This window comes from Rhinatrema bivittatum, chromosome 8 (assembly GCF_901001135.1).
Source record: "Rhinatrema bivittatum chromosome 8, aRhiBiv1.1, whole genome shotgun sequence".
In the NCBI taxonomy this organism is placed as follows: domain Eukaryota; kingdom Metazoa; phylum Chordata; class Amphibia; order Gymnophiona; family Rhinatrematidae; genus Rhinatrema; species Rhinatrema bivittatum.
Genome location: NC_042622.1, coordinates 237,445,482 through 237,460,343, shown reverse-complemented (window position 1 = coordinate 237,460,343; position 14,862 = coordinate 237,445,482). Strand labels below are relative to the sequence as shown.

Below are 14,862 nucleotides of genomic sequence, written 5' to 3'. Positions count from 1 at the left end.
TCAGGCCAGCCTGAGGACTCCGGGAGAAACGGTGAGGAGAAGTCGCGGCAGCAACTGTCCATTAGACCCAAAGGGAGTCGCCTCAGAGGTAGAGAGGTGGAGCGAGGGCAAGAACAGGCACGAATGCAACAAATTCTCCTGTGTCGTCTGTTCACACGATCTCTCCAGATCTTTCTCCTTTATGAACTCCGGGGAGTTCAACGGGTATGCCATCGGACCCTCCACAAGAACTCCCCCAACCTACTTCACCACCAGAAGATCTCACCTATGCTAAATTCCTGGAGAAAATGGGTTTAGCACTCAATATTGAAACTTGGAAACTCCCAGACCTAAGATCTGAGGTAATGGGAATTCTCCAAATACTAGATGTCCCGGCTGAGCCAACTGCTCTACCTCCTCATCAAATTTTAGAGGGCCTTATGGACAAGGCTTAGGATACTCCGCTCCTTTTTCCACCAATCTCAAAAAAGCTAGATTTAAAATATAGGATGCAGAAAAACCTCCTACTATTCGAATGTGCAGGTTCCTCATAATTCAATAGTAGTAGAGTCGGCAATGAAAAGGGCGAAAAAGAACAGACTGTATTCTAGCACACCTCCAGGAAAAGAAAATAAACTGCTGGATGATTTTGCAAAAAAGGTTTACCAGAACTCAATGCTCAATTCTCGCATTAACCACCATCAATTTTACATTATACAATACCTGTTTAATTGTACTCAGCAACTACAACCCCTGCTGACCACCTCGCAGGGAGATGCTCCACTACCTCAGCCTTTCCTGGACCTCCAAGAAGGGTTGCGTCATTTATTGCGGACAGCATATGAAGCCTTTGATGCATCTGCAAAATCATCAGCAATATCCATCTCCGCTCGACGTCTGGCATGGCTCCAAACCAGCAGTATAAGAGATGACGTGCATGACCGACTAACAAATTTACCATGCAGACTGGACAACCTCTTTGGGGAGAAACTCAGAGAGACCATTTCTTTAATTAAGGAACAGAATATTGCGGTCCAGTCTTTGGCGACACCTCTAGACATGCTTTCCACATCTAGGCGTTACTTCAGTCCATATAAAAGAGGTTTCTATTATCACAGACCATATCACTACTATCAGCCCTACCAACCTAATTATAAACAACAGCCTTTCCAACCTCAAAGGCCTCAATCTCAAATGCAAGAGCAGAGACCACGGCAAAGGACCCAGAGACAGCAGAAGCCTCAACCTTCTCAGCAGGCTCCAAAACAATCTTTTTAAATCAACTTGCCACAACAACAGTTCCAGTGGTCCAGAGGTCCAGTATCACCACAGACTAATGGGTACTACGCATAATTTCCCAAGGGTACCGACTACGTTTCAGTTCCTTCCCAATTCTTCCACATCTCATTACTTCCAAAACTCCTCAAATGCAAATCCCATTTCTCATGAAGGAAATATCACTCCTCCATAAACAAAAGGCAATCCAGCTGGTGCCTTCCTCTCAAAGGGAAAACAACTTCTATTCCCAATACTTCCTCATTCCCAAAAAATCAGGAGGTCTACGCCCCATCTTGGATCTTCGAGTACTAAATAAACATCTTGCAAAAGAAAAATTCAAGATGACTTCTCTCAAAACAGTACTTTCTTTTCTACAAACAAATGACTGGATGTGTTCCCTAGATCTAAACGACGCTTACACTCACATTCCAATTCATGAGAAATTTTAGCGTTACCTCTGATTTCAAGTGGTGAACCACCACTCCCAATACAAAGTACTCCCATTTGGTCTCTCCTCTGCCCCTTGAGTCTTCACAAAATGTCTAGCTGTTGTTGTGGCACACACGCAAACAGGGAATAAACATATTTCCTTATTTGGACAATTGGCTTATTGTATCTTCCAGTGCTCAACTCCTAAAACAGCAGGTGGAATGCATGCTCCTCTGTCTAGAGAGCTTGGGTTGGATAGTGAATTATGAGAAGTCCCAGCTCCACCCCTCCCAGACCATTCAATTCATAGGAGAAGTTATTCAAACTCCACTTTCCAGAGCCTTTTTACCTCAGGACAGAATCAGGACTTTACAATTCCTTTCTCAGGCTCTTCTACATTGGAGGGTGGTTCCGGCACATCACATAATGGTACTCTTGGATCATATGGCCGCAGCAATTCACATAGTCCAAAATACTCGTCTTCACATATGGCATCTCCAATGAGGTCTAAAATCTCAATGGAACCAGCTGACGCAGCCAATGTCTCACAAAGTACGAGTTACAAACTCCATGAAGAAAGACATCAGATGGTGGCTTCATCCATCCATCCTAAATCAAGGAAGCCCATTCTGGCATCCCCCTCATCAGCTAATACTCACAACAGATGCATCCACAAAAGGATGGGGAACCCATCTCTTACATCTAGAGACTCAGGGACTATGGTCGGAAACAGAACAGTGTCTCCAAATAAATCTGTTGGAACTCAGAGCAATAAGGAACTCTCTAATAGCATTCCAGTCATGGATTCAAGGAGAGCAATCAAGTGGCAATGTTTTATATAAACAAGCAGGGGGGATTCGGTTCCTTGACTCTTTGCAAAGATGCGGTTCAAATATGGGAGTGGGCAGAACACAAGAAGTTCTTCCTACAGGCATCCTACCTTCCAGGACTTGCAAACACAAGAGCAGGTAAATGCAGTTGAGTTTTCCACCCACACAAATGGTCACTCAAACAAATGGATCCTGTCTCAAACAGACAGGATCTTCGCAAACTGGGGGTACTCCAGAGATAGACCTCTTTGCATCAGAAGAAAATCGGAAGGTAGAGAAATTTTGCTCTTTTCTTCCCTGTATACCCAGGACATCGCAGGATGCTTTCCTGATTCCGTGGGGGAGGGGCCTTCTATATGCCTTTCCTCCCATACCACTAATCTCATGCACAATCCAGAAATGTATTGCGGATGGAGCGAATCTAATCCTAATAGCTCCTGCATGGCGGAGACAACCATGCTATACTTATCTTCTTCATCTTTCAGTCAACCCTCCAATACCACTGCCCATGGAGCCATTTCTCCTTTGACAAGAAGGAGGGAGTCTGATTCACCCCAGGCAGTCTTCCCTTCACTTGACAACGTGGAGATTGAAAGGCAAATATTGAGTTCACTTAATCTCTCACCAAACATAATGGAAGTTCTCATGGTATCACGGAAACCTTCCACCAGAAGAAATTATGCTTTCAAATGGAAACGGTACTCAAAATGGTGCACCCTTCAGGGACTTGTCCCCCTTTCTTGTCCTCCATAATCGCTATTGACTTATCTCCACAGTTTATTCCTTTCAGGACTAGCAGTAACATCCATAAGAGTTCACCTTAGTGCTATTGCAGCTTATCTTGTCATGGATAAGGGCTGCTCCACCTCTTCCCATCCTTTGATTTCCAAATTCATGAAGGGCTTGCTTCGACTGCACCCAACTTTTAAAAAACCAGTAGTTCCATGTGATATTAATATAGTCCTCGAGGGTTGATGAATCCACCTTTTGAACCCATGTCATCTTCTATGCTAAAATTCTTAACCTGGAAAGTTCTTTTCCTAGTGGCCATCACTTCTGCAAGAAGAATAAGTGAACTTCAAGCACTGATAGTCAATTTTCCATATCTTCAATTTCACCATGATAAGGTGGTATTACAAACTCACCCTTCCTTTCTACCAAAGGTAGTATCTGCTTTTCCCTTAAACGAAAAAATCTCCCTACCGGTTTTTTGCCCAAAACCACATTTGGACGATCGACAAAAACTTCTTCATACCTTGGACTGTAAAAGAGCTTTAGCCTATTACAAGAACAAGATTATTCAATTATTTGTCTCCTTCAGCCCAAACAATTTGGGTCAACTGGAATCAAAGCGGACACTTTCTAACTGGCTTACCACCTGTATCCAATACTGCTATTCTACAAAGGCGATGCCTCTCGCAGGTCCAATTAAGGCTCATCAAATTAGAGCGACTGCAGCTTTCATTGAACATATCCAGGGAGTGCCAATCCAGGACATTTGCAGAGCAGCATCCTGATCATCCATTCATACATTTACATCGCACTACTGCCTCGATCAGCAATCTGCATCAGATTCCTCATTGGGATCTGCAATTCTAAAGACTATTTCAAAGCCTTAATGGCTGTCCACCTTCCATAGGTTGCAAAAAAAAAAAAATGTTTTCTTACATTGTAATATCATCTCTGCAACCTACGAGCTTGGGACTCCAAGCATGCATAGCTAAATGCCCTGCTTATCGACGGAAAAAAGAAAGTTTGCTTATCGTAAACTGTGTTTTCCGTAGATAGAGGGAATTTAGCCATGCATTCCCTCCCACCTCCCTGGACAGCTATCCATCCTAGCAATGCCTACACCAGCACTTAGCCTGGAAAACCAACTGAAAGGAAGCTTGAGGAGCGCGGGAACCCGAGGTCATGCGCACTTCAAAGCTCTTCGAGCTATGAGAGTAAGTTCCACCTTCGTGACATCATGGATGACGTCACCCAGCATGCATGGCTAAATTTCCTGCAATCTATGGAAAACACCGTTTTTGGTAAGCAAACTTGCTTAAATTCCCTGCTATCTACAGAAAACACCGTTTACGGTAAGCAAACTTGCTTTTATCTTCTCATCTCTGGGTTGGGGATAGATGGGAAAGAGGTTAAAAAGTAGATAATGGTGAGCCAGCTAACTAATTAAGATAACCACACCAGCTACATTCAGTAGTGTGGCTGCACAGTTGAATATACCTCCAAAGTTAGCTGGATAAATTTAGCCAGCTATCTGTCCGGACTATGTCTGAATAGACCTCTAATAATTTGAAGATCTGTAGTCTGCATGCCACAGGAACACTCAGCCCTTCTACTCAGTCAGTACTGTTCCACAAGATGCATGTTACAGGGTTACTCAGCCTATCCCCACCCTCCATTCCATTCCATGTTTTACATTAGATTTTAATAGGGTTGCCACCTGGCTCCATGTTATAAGAAGCAGACAAATCCAATCCTGATTTTACCTTATTGCTTGCAGGGATTGTCATTCTGATTTTCTAAGGTAAATCAATAAGATAATCAGAACGACAGGTCCCTGCATGCAATAGGGTAAAACCAGGACTGGATTAGCCTGCTCCTTATGACATGAGCCAGGTGGCAACCCTGGATTTGAGATTTACGTGTTGCCTTCCTCCAAAAAATAAAGGACTCAGAGTGGCTTACAACAGAACTATGATGCATAAATTGTAGGAAGATTCAACCCATGCATGAGTCTCTGCTCTTTCATGGTGGATATGCAGTTTCCAGAAACATACAGTGTAATCAATAAGCATTGAGTGTTTTTGGCTCCTCTGGGTAATCCTGTTGGGAGGACAGTGCTCAGGTCCCCAATGTTTAAATAGTTTAGAAGGTTGGCATTAGAATTCTTGACCTGGACGGTACCAGTCTCTTGGAGCTGGATGGCACTGGACATGGGGAGGGCAATTTCAAAAGCCATTTGCCCGGAGATCAACAACATGGGTGCTTTTACCTAGGTAGAAAGTAGATGGGATTAGAGGTGGAGTTAGTGTGGTGGGGGCAATAAGATGCATAGCTTTCCAGGGAAAGACTGCCCACTGAAAAAGCAGGTGCAAAAATCTCTGTAGGTGCTTTTTCCCTAAAATTTTCAACCTAGGATTTTGCATCTACCCACACAGCTTTGAAAATTGCCACCCTTCTTCCCCCAGCATGGATTTTCAGGGCTTTGCTCAGAATGTGTTCTCTTTTCTCTCCATGTAGATGCAAGCATTGTATACACAGAGGTGTTGGCACGGCTCCTGTTCTTTGCATCTTCCTCTCCATCTCTCATCGGAGAAGTGTGCCAGCAGTGCGTGAAATGGTTAAAAGAATATCCCCACCCTACACTCATCCCACTTTGTGGGTTTTTCCAGCCTCCTGGTGGGGCCCTGCAGACCACACTAACTGGCTTCAAGCAAGGTAGAGTCAAGTGTCGTCTCCTGTAGGGGTCTTCCTGCGATGGAGCCAGGAAGCTGTGCGTGCACATGTGCAGGGGAGAGGAAACATTGCTGCGGCTTTTCCCCATTTTTGGCTGCTGGTGGGTTGAGCTCCTCTGGAGGGCCCCACGACCTCTCCTGCTGCCCCATGCAAATGCACAGTGTGCACACCCAATCGCACCGGGCCTGTTGAGATGTTAAGAACATAAGAACATAAGAAAATGCCATACTGGGTCAGACCAAGGGTCCATCAAGCCCAGCATCCTGTTTCCAACAGTGGCCAATCCAGGCCATAAGAACCTGGCAAGTACCCAAAAACTAAGTCTATTCAATGTAACCATTGCTAATGGCAGTGGCTATTCTCTAAGTGAACTTAATAGCAGGTAATGGACTTCTCCTCCAAGAACTTATCCAATCCTTTTTTAAACACAGCTATACTAACTGCACGAACCACATTCTCTGGCAACAAATTCCAGAGTTTAATTGCACGTTGAGTAAAAAAGAACTTTCTCCGATTAGTTTTAAATGTGCCCCATGCTAACTTCATGGAGTGTCCCCTAGTCCTTCTACTATCCGAAAGAGTAAATAACCGATTCACATCTACCCGTTCTAGACCTCTCATGATTTTAAACACCTCTATCATATCCCCCCTCAGTCGTCTCTTCTCCAAGCTGAAAAGTCCTAACCTCTTTAGTCTTTCCTCATAGGGGAGTTGTTTCTATTCTCATCTAATTAATCACATGTTGATCTCACCGAGATCTGTTGTATTCATCTGTTGTATTCATAGCCCTGTTGTTGACGTACTTTTTTAGCCCTGTTCTACATTTTACCTAGTTTAGTTCTGCTGTTGATGGATATCAAGTTTAGTCCTTACTGAAGTCTCCTTCAGGCTAGAACTGTTAAATCTCCTTCAGATGTTACCTTTCCACTATGTTGTGCCCTGCCTTGGGTAAATTTTGTATTCAAACAGTTGGGTATTATATTCAAATAAATAGAAAAATACTTAGGATGGGAAAGGAAGGGGGAATCAGGAAAGAGGCTGCAAGGGGATGAGGACAGGAGGCAAGGCACTCAGGAGGAGGTCATGGGAGAGGGAGGGCACTTGGGAAGGGGCCATGGGGGCGTTCAACAGTCAGAAAGGGGTCACAAAGGAAGAGCCAGGAGGGCAGGAGGGAAAACACTCAGGAAGGGGCCTTGAGGGTGAGGACCAGTGAAGGAAAGTATTAAGGAAGGGAGCCAAACAGGACAGGAGGGAAGGAGAGGGGAGAGAGCAGGAGAGTAAGTGCGCAGGATGGGGGTCACAGGAGGAAGGCGAGAGGGACAGAACCAGAGAGAGAGGAACGAGCAGGAGGGAGAGCACTCAGGAAGGGTCTGTAGGTGGAGGGAAGCAGGGCAGGAGAGAAGGCACCATGGTGGAGGTGGGGAGTAGCACTCCCGAAGAGGCCATAAGGAGAGGGCAGGAGGGAGAGCACCGTTTATATCAGAAACCATTCCTTATGTAGGTTTTACACATTATAAATGATTCTGGAGTGCATGTTATTTATTACATTAATCAGTTTTCCATATGACTTTTAACTGTATGTAAAAATTAGAGAGATGCAAATGGGGGTCTGCAAAATGTTTGGAGGCTGAAAAGGTGTCCATGCTCCTCAACTGGTTAGGAACCCATGGCTGCTGGCTGAGAGCATCACATAATGTCCTCTTATTTATTTATTTATTTATTTATTTGTTCAACTTTATATACCGGCTTTCAAATACATGTCAAGGCGGTTTGCAAACATGGAATTTGCAGTAGCAAATTCAAAATAAAATGAAAAAAAATAAAATAAAATAAACAACTTATCTAAATTTTACATTCTTTCAATAGCATTAAGTTAAAATTATATTAAAGTTAAAACAATAAAAAAACACTTTAAAAACTGATACCTCTTACCTTTCTTTCTCACTTTAGGGATCACAGTGATGGAGGTCAGTGCCGATCACAACCTATTGATTGTAGGCTCGCGAGACGGGACAATCATTCTATGGAATGTGAAAGATATTGAGGTCATTCACACACTGACCGGCCACTCAGGTCAGCTTTTGTTTTCAAATCTATTTACCATAGTCATCTTATCTAGTCCCTTAGGCTTGTATACTATTATCTTATATTCTATTCGTTTATGCTATGTTTTACCTTGCATTAAGTACTTCTTTTTTTTTTTTTTAATTCTTTATTGTATTTTCACATATACAAAGTAAGATACCACTTACAATGGAAAAGAGATATAGCCATGAACAATCATATACATTTCCATGTACAACAATCATCAATCTTGGCTTAATCTTACAAAAGTAATTGAGGAGATGAAATCATAGGAGAATATTACAAATAATACAAATTATCTTAAATTAATCAGCTGTCATAGTGTCTATAAACTATTAGATCCCACTTAGTGTGCGCTAGGTGTTATTACAGATATAACCCTAGCATTTACAAATGACTTAAGTTGTTCTGGGTATAGAAAAACAAAACATTCATCCTTTCTTTTCACAATGCACTTACTTGGATATCTTAAAACAAAGGAATATCCTAAACTTTTAACCTGTGCTCTTAACAACAAGAATTCCCGTCTCCTTTGCTGCGTTAAACCAGCAAGGTCTGGGTAAATTCTTACCTCTGCTCCATAAAATGGAGAAGAGATATTCTTAAAGAAATTTCTCATAACAATTCCCATATCTTGCACATTAGCAAATGTAACCAGAAGAGTTGCTCTATCACATAGTTCTAAGGAAGAATCCTCAAGATATCCGGTCAAATTTTCCATAATCTCAGCCTGATTTAAGATATTTGGTTTAACCAATTGTGGGGCTTTCAGAAAATTATGCTTTATGACACAAGGTAACCCTTGTTCATTAAGCTTTAAATTTTCAAGGAAATATTTTTTTAAAGTAATCTCAACAGTTTGACCCACAATTCTGGGAAAATTGGTAAATCTAAGGTTGAGATGTTTTGAAAAATTTTCAAGATATTCTATTCTTCGTGAAGCAAAGGTAACATCTTTAAGTAATTTTAGTTGAACAGAGGAATTATTTTCACAAATTGCTTCAATCTTATTCAATCTGGATTCTGTTTTCCCTAATTTTTCTTCTATTACTTCAATCTTATTATTCAAGATCCCAACATTTGCATTGGTCTCAAAGAGTGCTTTACTCAAGCCTGCCACTAAGTCCCATAATGAATCAAGTGTCACAACTGTTGGTTTTGTTGGAATCACATAATGGGTTATCACACCCATACGGTCAGCCGGACTCTCACCCTCTGTCACCAGCGTTCCTTTTCTCTCTCCAACTCCCTGTTCAGGGGTAGATGTAATTGTCACGGTTGGGCTCCGGTCAGGAGTCGAGAACACCACTAACAGGGGTGTCTCTGGGTGGAGAGAGGCAGGGTTGCAGAAGAGTCCAGATGCTGGCTGGTGCAGGCAGGAATGAATGAACCCTATGGGCAAGTGGGAAGGTGGAATAGGCAAATGGAGTTTCACACTGACTGGGGATACCTAATATCAGATGCATGTAGGTAAGGGTGAACTTAAGTACTGGTACTGCATGGAGGTATGTGTGAATATGAATGCAGGTACAGGTGTACAGGAAACTGGAACTGGGTGCTAGTAAGGATGAATTCAGGAAGCGTGCAGGTAAGAGTGATAATGGCTGGAGGTATAAGTGACTGAGAAGAGAAAACAAGACTGACAGAGAACGGTACAGACAAACCAGGACAGCACTGACAATGAACATAAAACACATAGGCCCGAAGGCAGCAGAGCAGGGCAGAGGGCCCGTAGGCCACACACACACCCTGTAGGCAGAGGGCCCGTAGGCCACACACACACCCTGTAGGCAGAGGGCCCGTAGGCCACACACACAGAAGGCAGAGGGCCCGTAGGCCACACACACACACAGAAGGCAGAGGGCCCGTAGGCCACACACACATACAGAAGGCAGAGGGCCCATAGGCCGCACACACATACAGAAGGCAGAGGGCCCGTAGGCCGCACACACATACAGAAGGCAGGGGGCCCGTAGGCCACACACACACACACAGAGCAAGGCGAGTCAGGTCAGAAGGCCCGTAGGCCAAACACAGTAAGCAAGGCAATACAGAACAGGACAGAAGGCCCGAAGGCCAAACACCGCAAGCAAGGCAATACAGAACAGGACAGAAGGCCCGAAGGCCAAACACCACAAGCAAGGCGACACAGAACCGGACAGAAGGCCCGAAGGCCAAGCACGGGAGGCTAGAGCAGGGAGCCCAGGCGAGCTCGATGCTGAAGCGCCGATGGTACTGCTAGACAGGGTTATAAAGACAAGACTGGTGTATAGAGTAGACAGGAAGGAAGGAGTGGGCCAGCCAGAAGGACATGCTCGTGGAGGACCTCTGGTGGTGAGGCGGCTACATAGCAGGCATAGCCGTAACAGTACCCTCCCTTCAAGGCCTCCTCCCCCTCCGGGGTCCCAACTTTGCAGAGAACACCGCAGGATGGCAGATCCAAAGTCCTCCTGAGGCAATGCAATAACCCCAAACTCCTCCTGGAACCGTGAAAAAGTCTCAAAGCCCTCCAGGGGTGGCAAGGTAATCCATAACCCCAGTCGAGGCAGCAAGGCGGCAGACACAGGCCCCTCAGGAGATGGTGCAACCAGTCCAGACCCTTCCTGTGGCAGGTGTGCAGGTCCAAACCCCTTCAGAGGCAACACGGCAGGTACAAAGCTCTCTAGGTGCAGGAGGGCAGGGTTAAATGTCTCCTGGGGTAGAGAAACAGTCTCAAACCCCCCCTGGGGCTCAGTGGTAAGTCCATACCCCTCCTGGGGGAACACGGCAAGGTCAAGCCCTTCCAGGGGCACAGTGGGAAATCCAAACTCTTCCTGGGGCGGCGGCAGAACGACGGTCACAGGCCCCTCCAGGGACGGCAGCTGGGCGGCAGGCACAGGCCCCTCCAGGGACGGCAGCAGGGCGGCAGGCACAGGCCCCTCCGGAGATGACGCAATCAGTCCAGTCCCTTCCTGTGGCAGCTGAGCAGGCTCAAACCCCTCCCGAGGCAACCCGGCAGGTACAAACCGCACTTGGGGCGGGAGGGCAGGGTCAAACCTCTCCCAAGGTAGCGAAACAGTCTCGAACCCCAGGTGTGGTACAGTGGTAAATCCAAACCCCTCCTGGGGCAGCAGTAGCAGGTCCGGTACGGGCCCCTCCGGGGTCGGCAGCAGCAGGACCGGTTCGGGCCCCTCTGGGGGCAGCACGGCAGGCTCAAACCCCTCTTGAGGCACACTGGTAGTTCTAAACCCCTCCTGGGGCACAGTGGTGAGTCCAAATCCCTCTAGGGGTACAGTGGTGAGTCCAAACCCCTCTTGGGGTGGTGGAGCGGGTTCCAGCCCCTCCGAGAGCAGCAGATCAGGCTTAAACCCTTTTTGATGCTCACTGGTAATTCTAAGCCCCTCCTGGGGCACAGTGGTGAGTCCAAACCCCTCCTGGGGTACAGTGGTGAGGCCAAACCCCTCTTGGGGTGGTGGAGCGGGTTCCAGCACCTCCGGGGGCAACAGAGCAGACTTATCCCCTTTTTGATGCACCGGAGTGAGTCCAAACCCCATCTCATGGTTCCCTGAATCTGTGGTGGAAACTTGCAGTTTTGTGAAGACACAGGCAGGTTTGGGCCGTCTTGGGAAGGTGCTTATTAGCCGTGACTGATGAGCAGCTGTGGGAAGCAGAGTTCTATTACGCTTAATTAGTTCCTCCTGCTTCTGAGGCTCTAGCGTGGAAGACAAAGACGTCTTTTTTATCAGGTGAGTGTTTGGTTTTTCTGAAAAATGACTCGCCTCTTGGTTATAAGTTTTATGAAGTAATGTGTTGGAAACCTGAGTTTGCAAGGTGCCACTAGTGGAAACCTTGTTAGTTGTGCCAGAAGTAGAACGTAGTGTAAACGAGCTGGCTGAGGTATGGAGAGAAACGGATGGCCCATTAGCTGTGCAGCGGGGGCAGGGTTTGCCTGGAGGCAACAAACACAGAAGGCAAGGGCAAGTCCACCATCCTGGTGTAGGAGCAGAGCAATTTAAGCATTGCTGGTAGACGGAAACATTTCTTTTCAAACAATTACTGCAAACCCAATGTTCCTGGTCAGAAAGCTGACAAGCTAAGCAGTTCTGGTAATATGGATAATTTAAGGTTTGACAGAGGGTGCAGGTAAAAAACCGTGGAGACTCACCGTCTGCATACAGAGTCCTTTCTCTCTCACCAGAAATGGATGGCTTCAGCATACTGTCACGGTTGGGCTCCGGTCAGGAGTCGAGAACACCACTAACAGGGGTGTCTCTGGGTGGAGAGAGGCAGGGTTGCAGAAGAGTCCAGATGCTGGCTGGTGCAGGCAGGAATGAATGAACCCTATGGGCAAGTGGGAAGGTGGAATAGGCAAATGGAGTTTCACACTGATTGGGGATACCTAATATCAGATGCATGTAGGTAAGGGTGAACTTAAGTACTGGTACTGCATGGAGGTATGTGTGAATGTAGGTACAGGTGTACAGGAAACTGGAACTGGGTGCTAGTAAGGATGAATTCAGGAAGCGTGCAGGTAAGAGTGATAATGGCTGGAGGTATAAGTGACTGAGAAGAGAAAACAAGACTGACAGAGAACGGTACAGACAAACCAGGACAGCACTGACAATGAACATAAAACACATAGGCCCGAAGGCAGCAGAGCAGGGCAGAGGGCCCGTAGGCCATACACACACCCTGTAGGCAGAGGGCCCGTAGGCCACACACACACACAGAAGGCAGAGGGCCCGTAGGCCACACACACACACACAGAAGGCAGAGGGCCCGTAGGCCACACACACACACACACACAGAAGGCAGAGGGCCCGTAGGCCACACACACACACACACAGAAGGCAGAGGGCCCATAGGCCACACACACAGAAGGCAGAGGGCCCGTAGACCACACACACACACAGAAGGCAGAGGGCCCGTAGACCACACACACACACAGAAGGCAGAGGGCCCGTAGGCCACACACACACACAGAGCAAGGCGAGTCAGGTCAGAAGGCCCGTAGGCCACACACACACACAGAAGGCAGAGGGCCCATAGGCCACACACACACACAGAAGGCAGAGGGCCCATAGGCCACACACACACACAGAAGGCAGGGAGCCCGTAGGCCGCACACACATACAGAAGGCAGGGGGCCCGTAGACCACACACACACAGAAGGCAGAGGGCCCGTAGGCCACACACACACACAGAAGGCAGAGGGCCCATAGGCCACACACACACACAGAAGGCAGGGAGCCCGTAGGCCACACACACACACAGAGCAAGGCGAGTCAGGTCAGAAGGCCCGTAGGCCAAACACAGTAAGCAAGGCAATACAGAACAGGACAGAAGGCCCGAAGGCCAAACACCGCAAGCAAGGCAATACAGAACAGGACAGAAGGCCCGAAGGCCAAACACCACAAGCAAGGCGACACACAACCGGACAGAAGGCTCGTAGGCCGAGCAGGGAGCCCAGGCGAGCTCGATGCTGAAGCGCCGATGGTACTGCTAGACAGGGTTATAAAGACAAGACTGGTGTATAGAGTAGACAGGAAGGAAGGAGTGGGCCAGCCAGAAGGACATGCTCGTGGAGGACCTCTGGTGGTGAGGCGGCTACATAGCAGGCATAGCCGTAACAGTAATATTAACCACCGTGTTCCCAACCTCTACACCTCTCACGGTGCTTCCCGGAGATTCAAGTAAGCTAGGTGATTCTTTCCCATGCTCCACCTTAGTCGGTTCAGCTGAAGCCCCTTCGGCTTTTTGCGAGCCGGCAAGCTCAGGAGAGTCAGTAAGGGAAGTCATTATCAGGCGCCTGGGATCAGGAGGAGATAGAGTCACATCCCCAGACGGCGAGAGAGCTCCTATCTCTAAAGCCGTAGCGGGGAAAATCTCCTCTGATGTAGACGCTATCGCAGGAGTGTAAGCAGTTATTAATCGCTGAGTGGTATTAGGAGGAGTAACGGGAGGGTGGACCCGGACCAGTGGCGTAGCCACGGGTGGGCCTGGGTGGGCAGGTGCCCACCCAACTTAGACCCAGGCCCACCCAACTGGCACCGGAACTGCAAGGCTGTCGCGGGGATCCCATCCCCGCGACAGCGAACAAGAGAACCCACGCCTCGCGCACCATCACGGCACACGTGGGGAAGCGCCTGCTGCGGCCGTATGGCCAACCGGTCTTCCTGTTCGGGGGGGGGGGGGGAGCGGAAGCACCGCGCGCAGCTTCCGCTTCCTCCCCCCAATGCAGGAAGATCAGCTGCCTCTCCTGCTGCCACCCGTTCTCCTGCTATCTTCGGGTCAAACAGCCCGCCGAACTTCCTGTTTGGGGGGAGCGGAAGCGCTGCACACAGCTTCCGCTTTCTCCCCCAAAGCAGGAAGATCAGCTGCCTCTCCTGCTGCCACTGGCCTCCTGCTATCTTCTTCAGGCGTCGGTCCGTATGGTCGCCGATCTTCCTGCTTGGGGGGGAGGAAGCGGACGTGTGCGCTGCGCTTCCGCTCCCCCCCCCGACAGGAAGTCAGCGGGCAGTACGGCCCGACGCCCGAAGATAGCAGGAGTCCGGTGGCAGCAGGAGAGGCAGCTGATCTTCCTGCTCTGGGGGAGAAAGCGGAAGCTGTGCACGTGCTTGAATGTGTATGTGTGGATGAGAATGGGAGTGTGTGTGGGTGAAAACTGGAGCCTGGGTGTGTATGTGGGTGAGAATGGAAGCTTGAATATGTGGGTGAATGGGAGCTCGAATGTGTGTATGTGTGGTTGAGAATGGGAGCCTGGTTTGTGGGTGGGTGAGAATGGGAGCTTGAATGTGTGTATATATGGGTGAGAATG

The 14,862-nt window shown here is 47.7% G+C and overlaps 1 protein-coding gene across 1 annotated transcript in view; it reads left to right on the top strand.

Annotated features, from left to right (window-relative positions):
- The window catches only part of NWD1 (NACHT and WD repeat domain containing 1), a 122,942-nt gene that overhangs the window by 62,247 nt on the left and 45,833 nt on the right, over window positions 1–14,862 (top strand). The window contains exons 10-11 of the mRNA XM_029614195.1: window positions 5,766–5,963; window positions 7,932–8,054. Of these exons, the coding sequence (XP_029470055.1) occupies window positions 5,766–5,963; window positions 7,932–8,054 (321 nt within the window). The remainder of the gene's footprint in view (window positions 1–5,765; window positions 5,964–7,931; window positions 8,055–14,862) is intronic.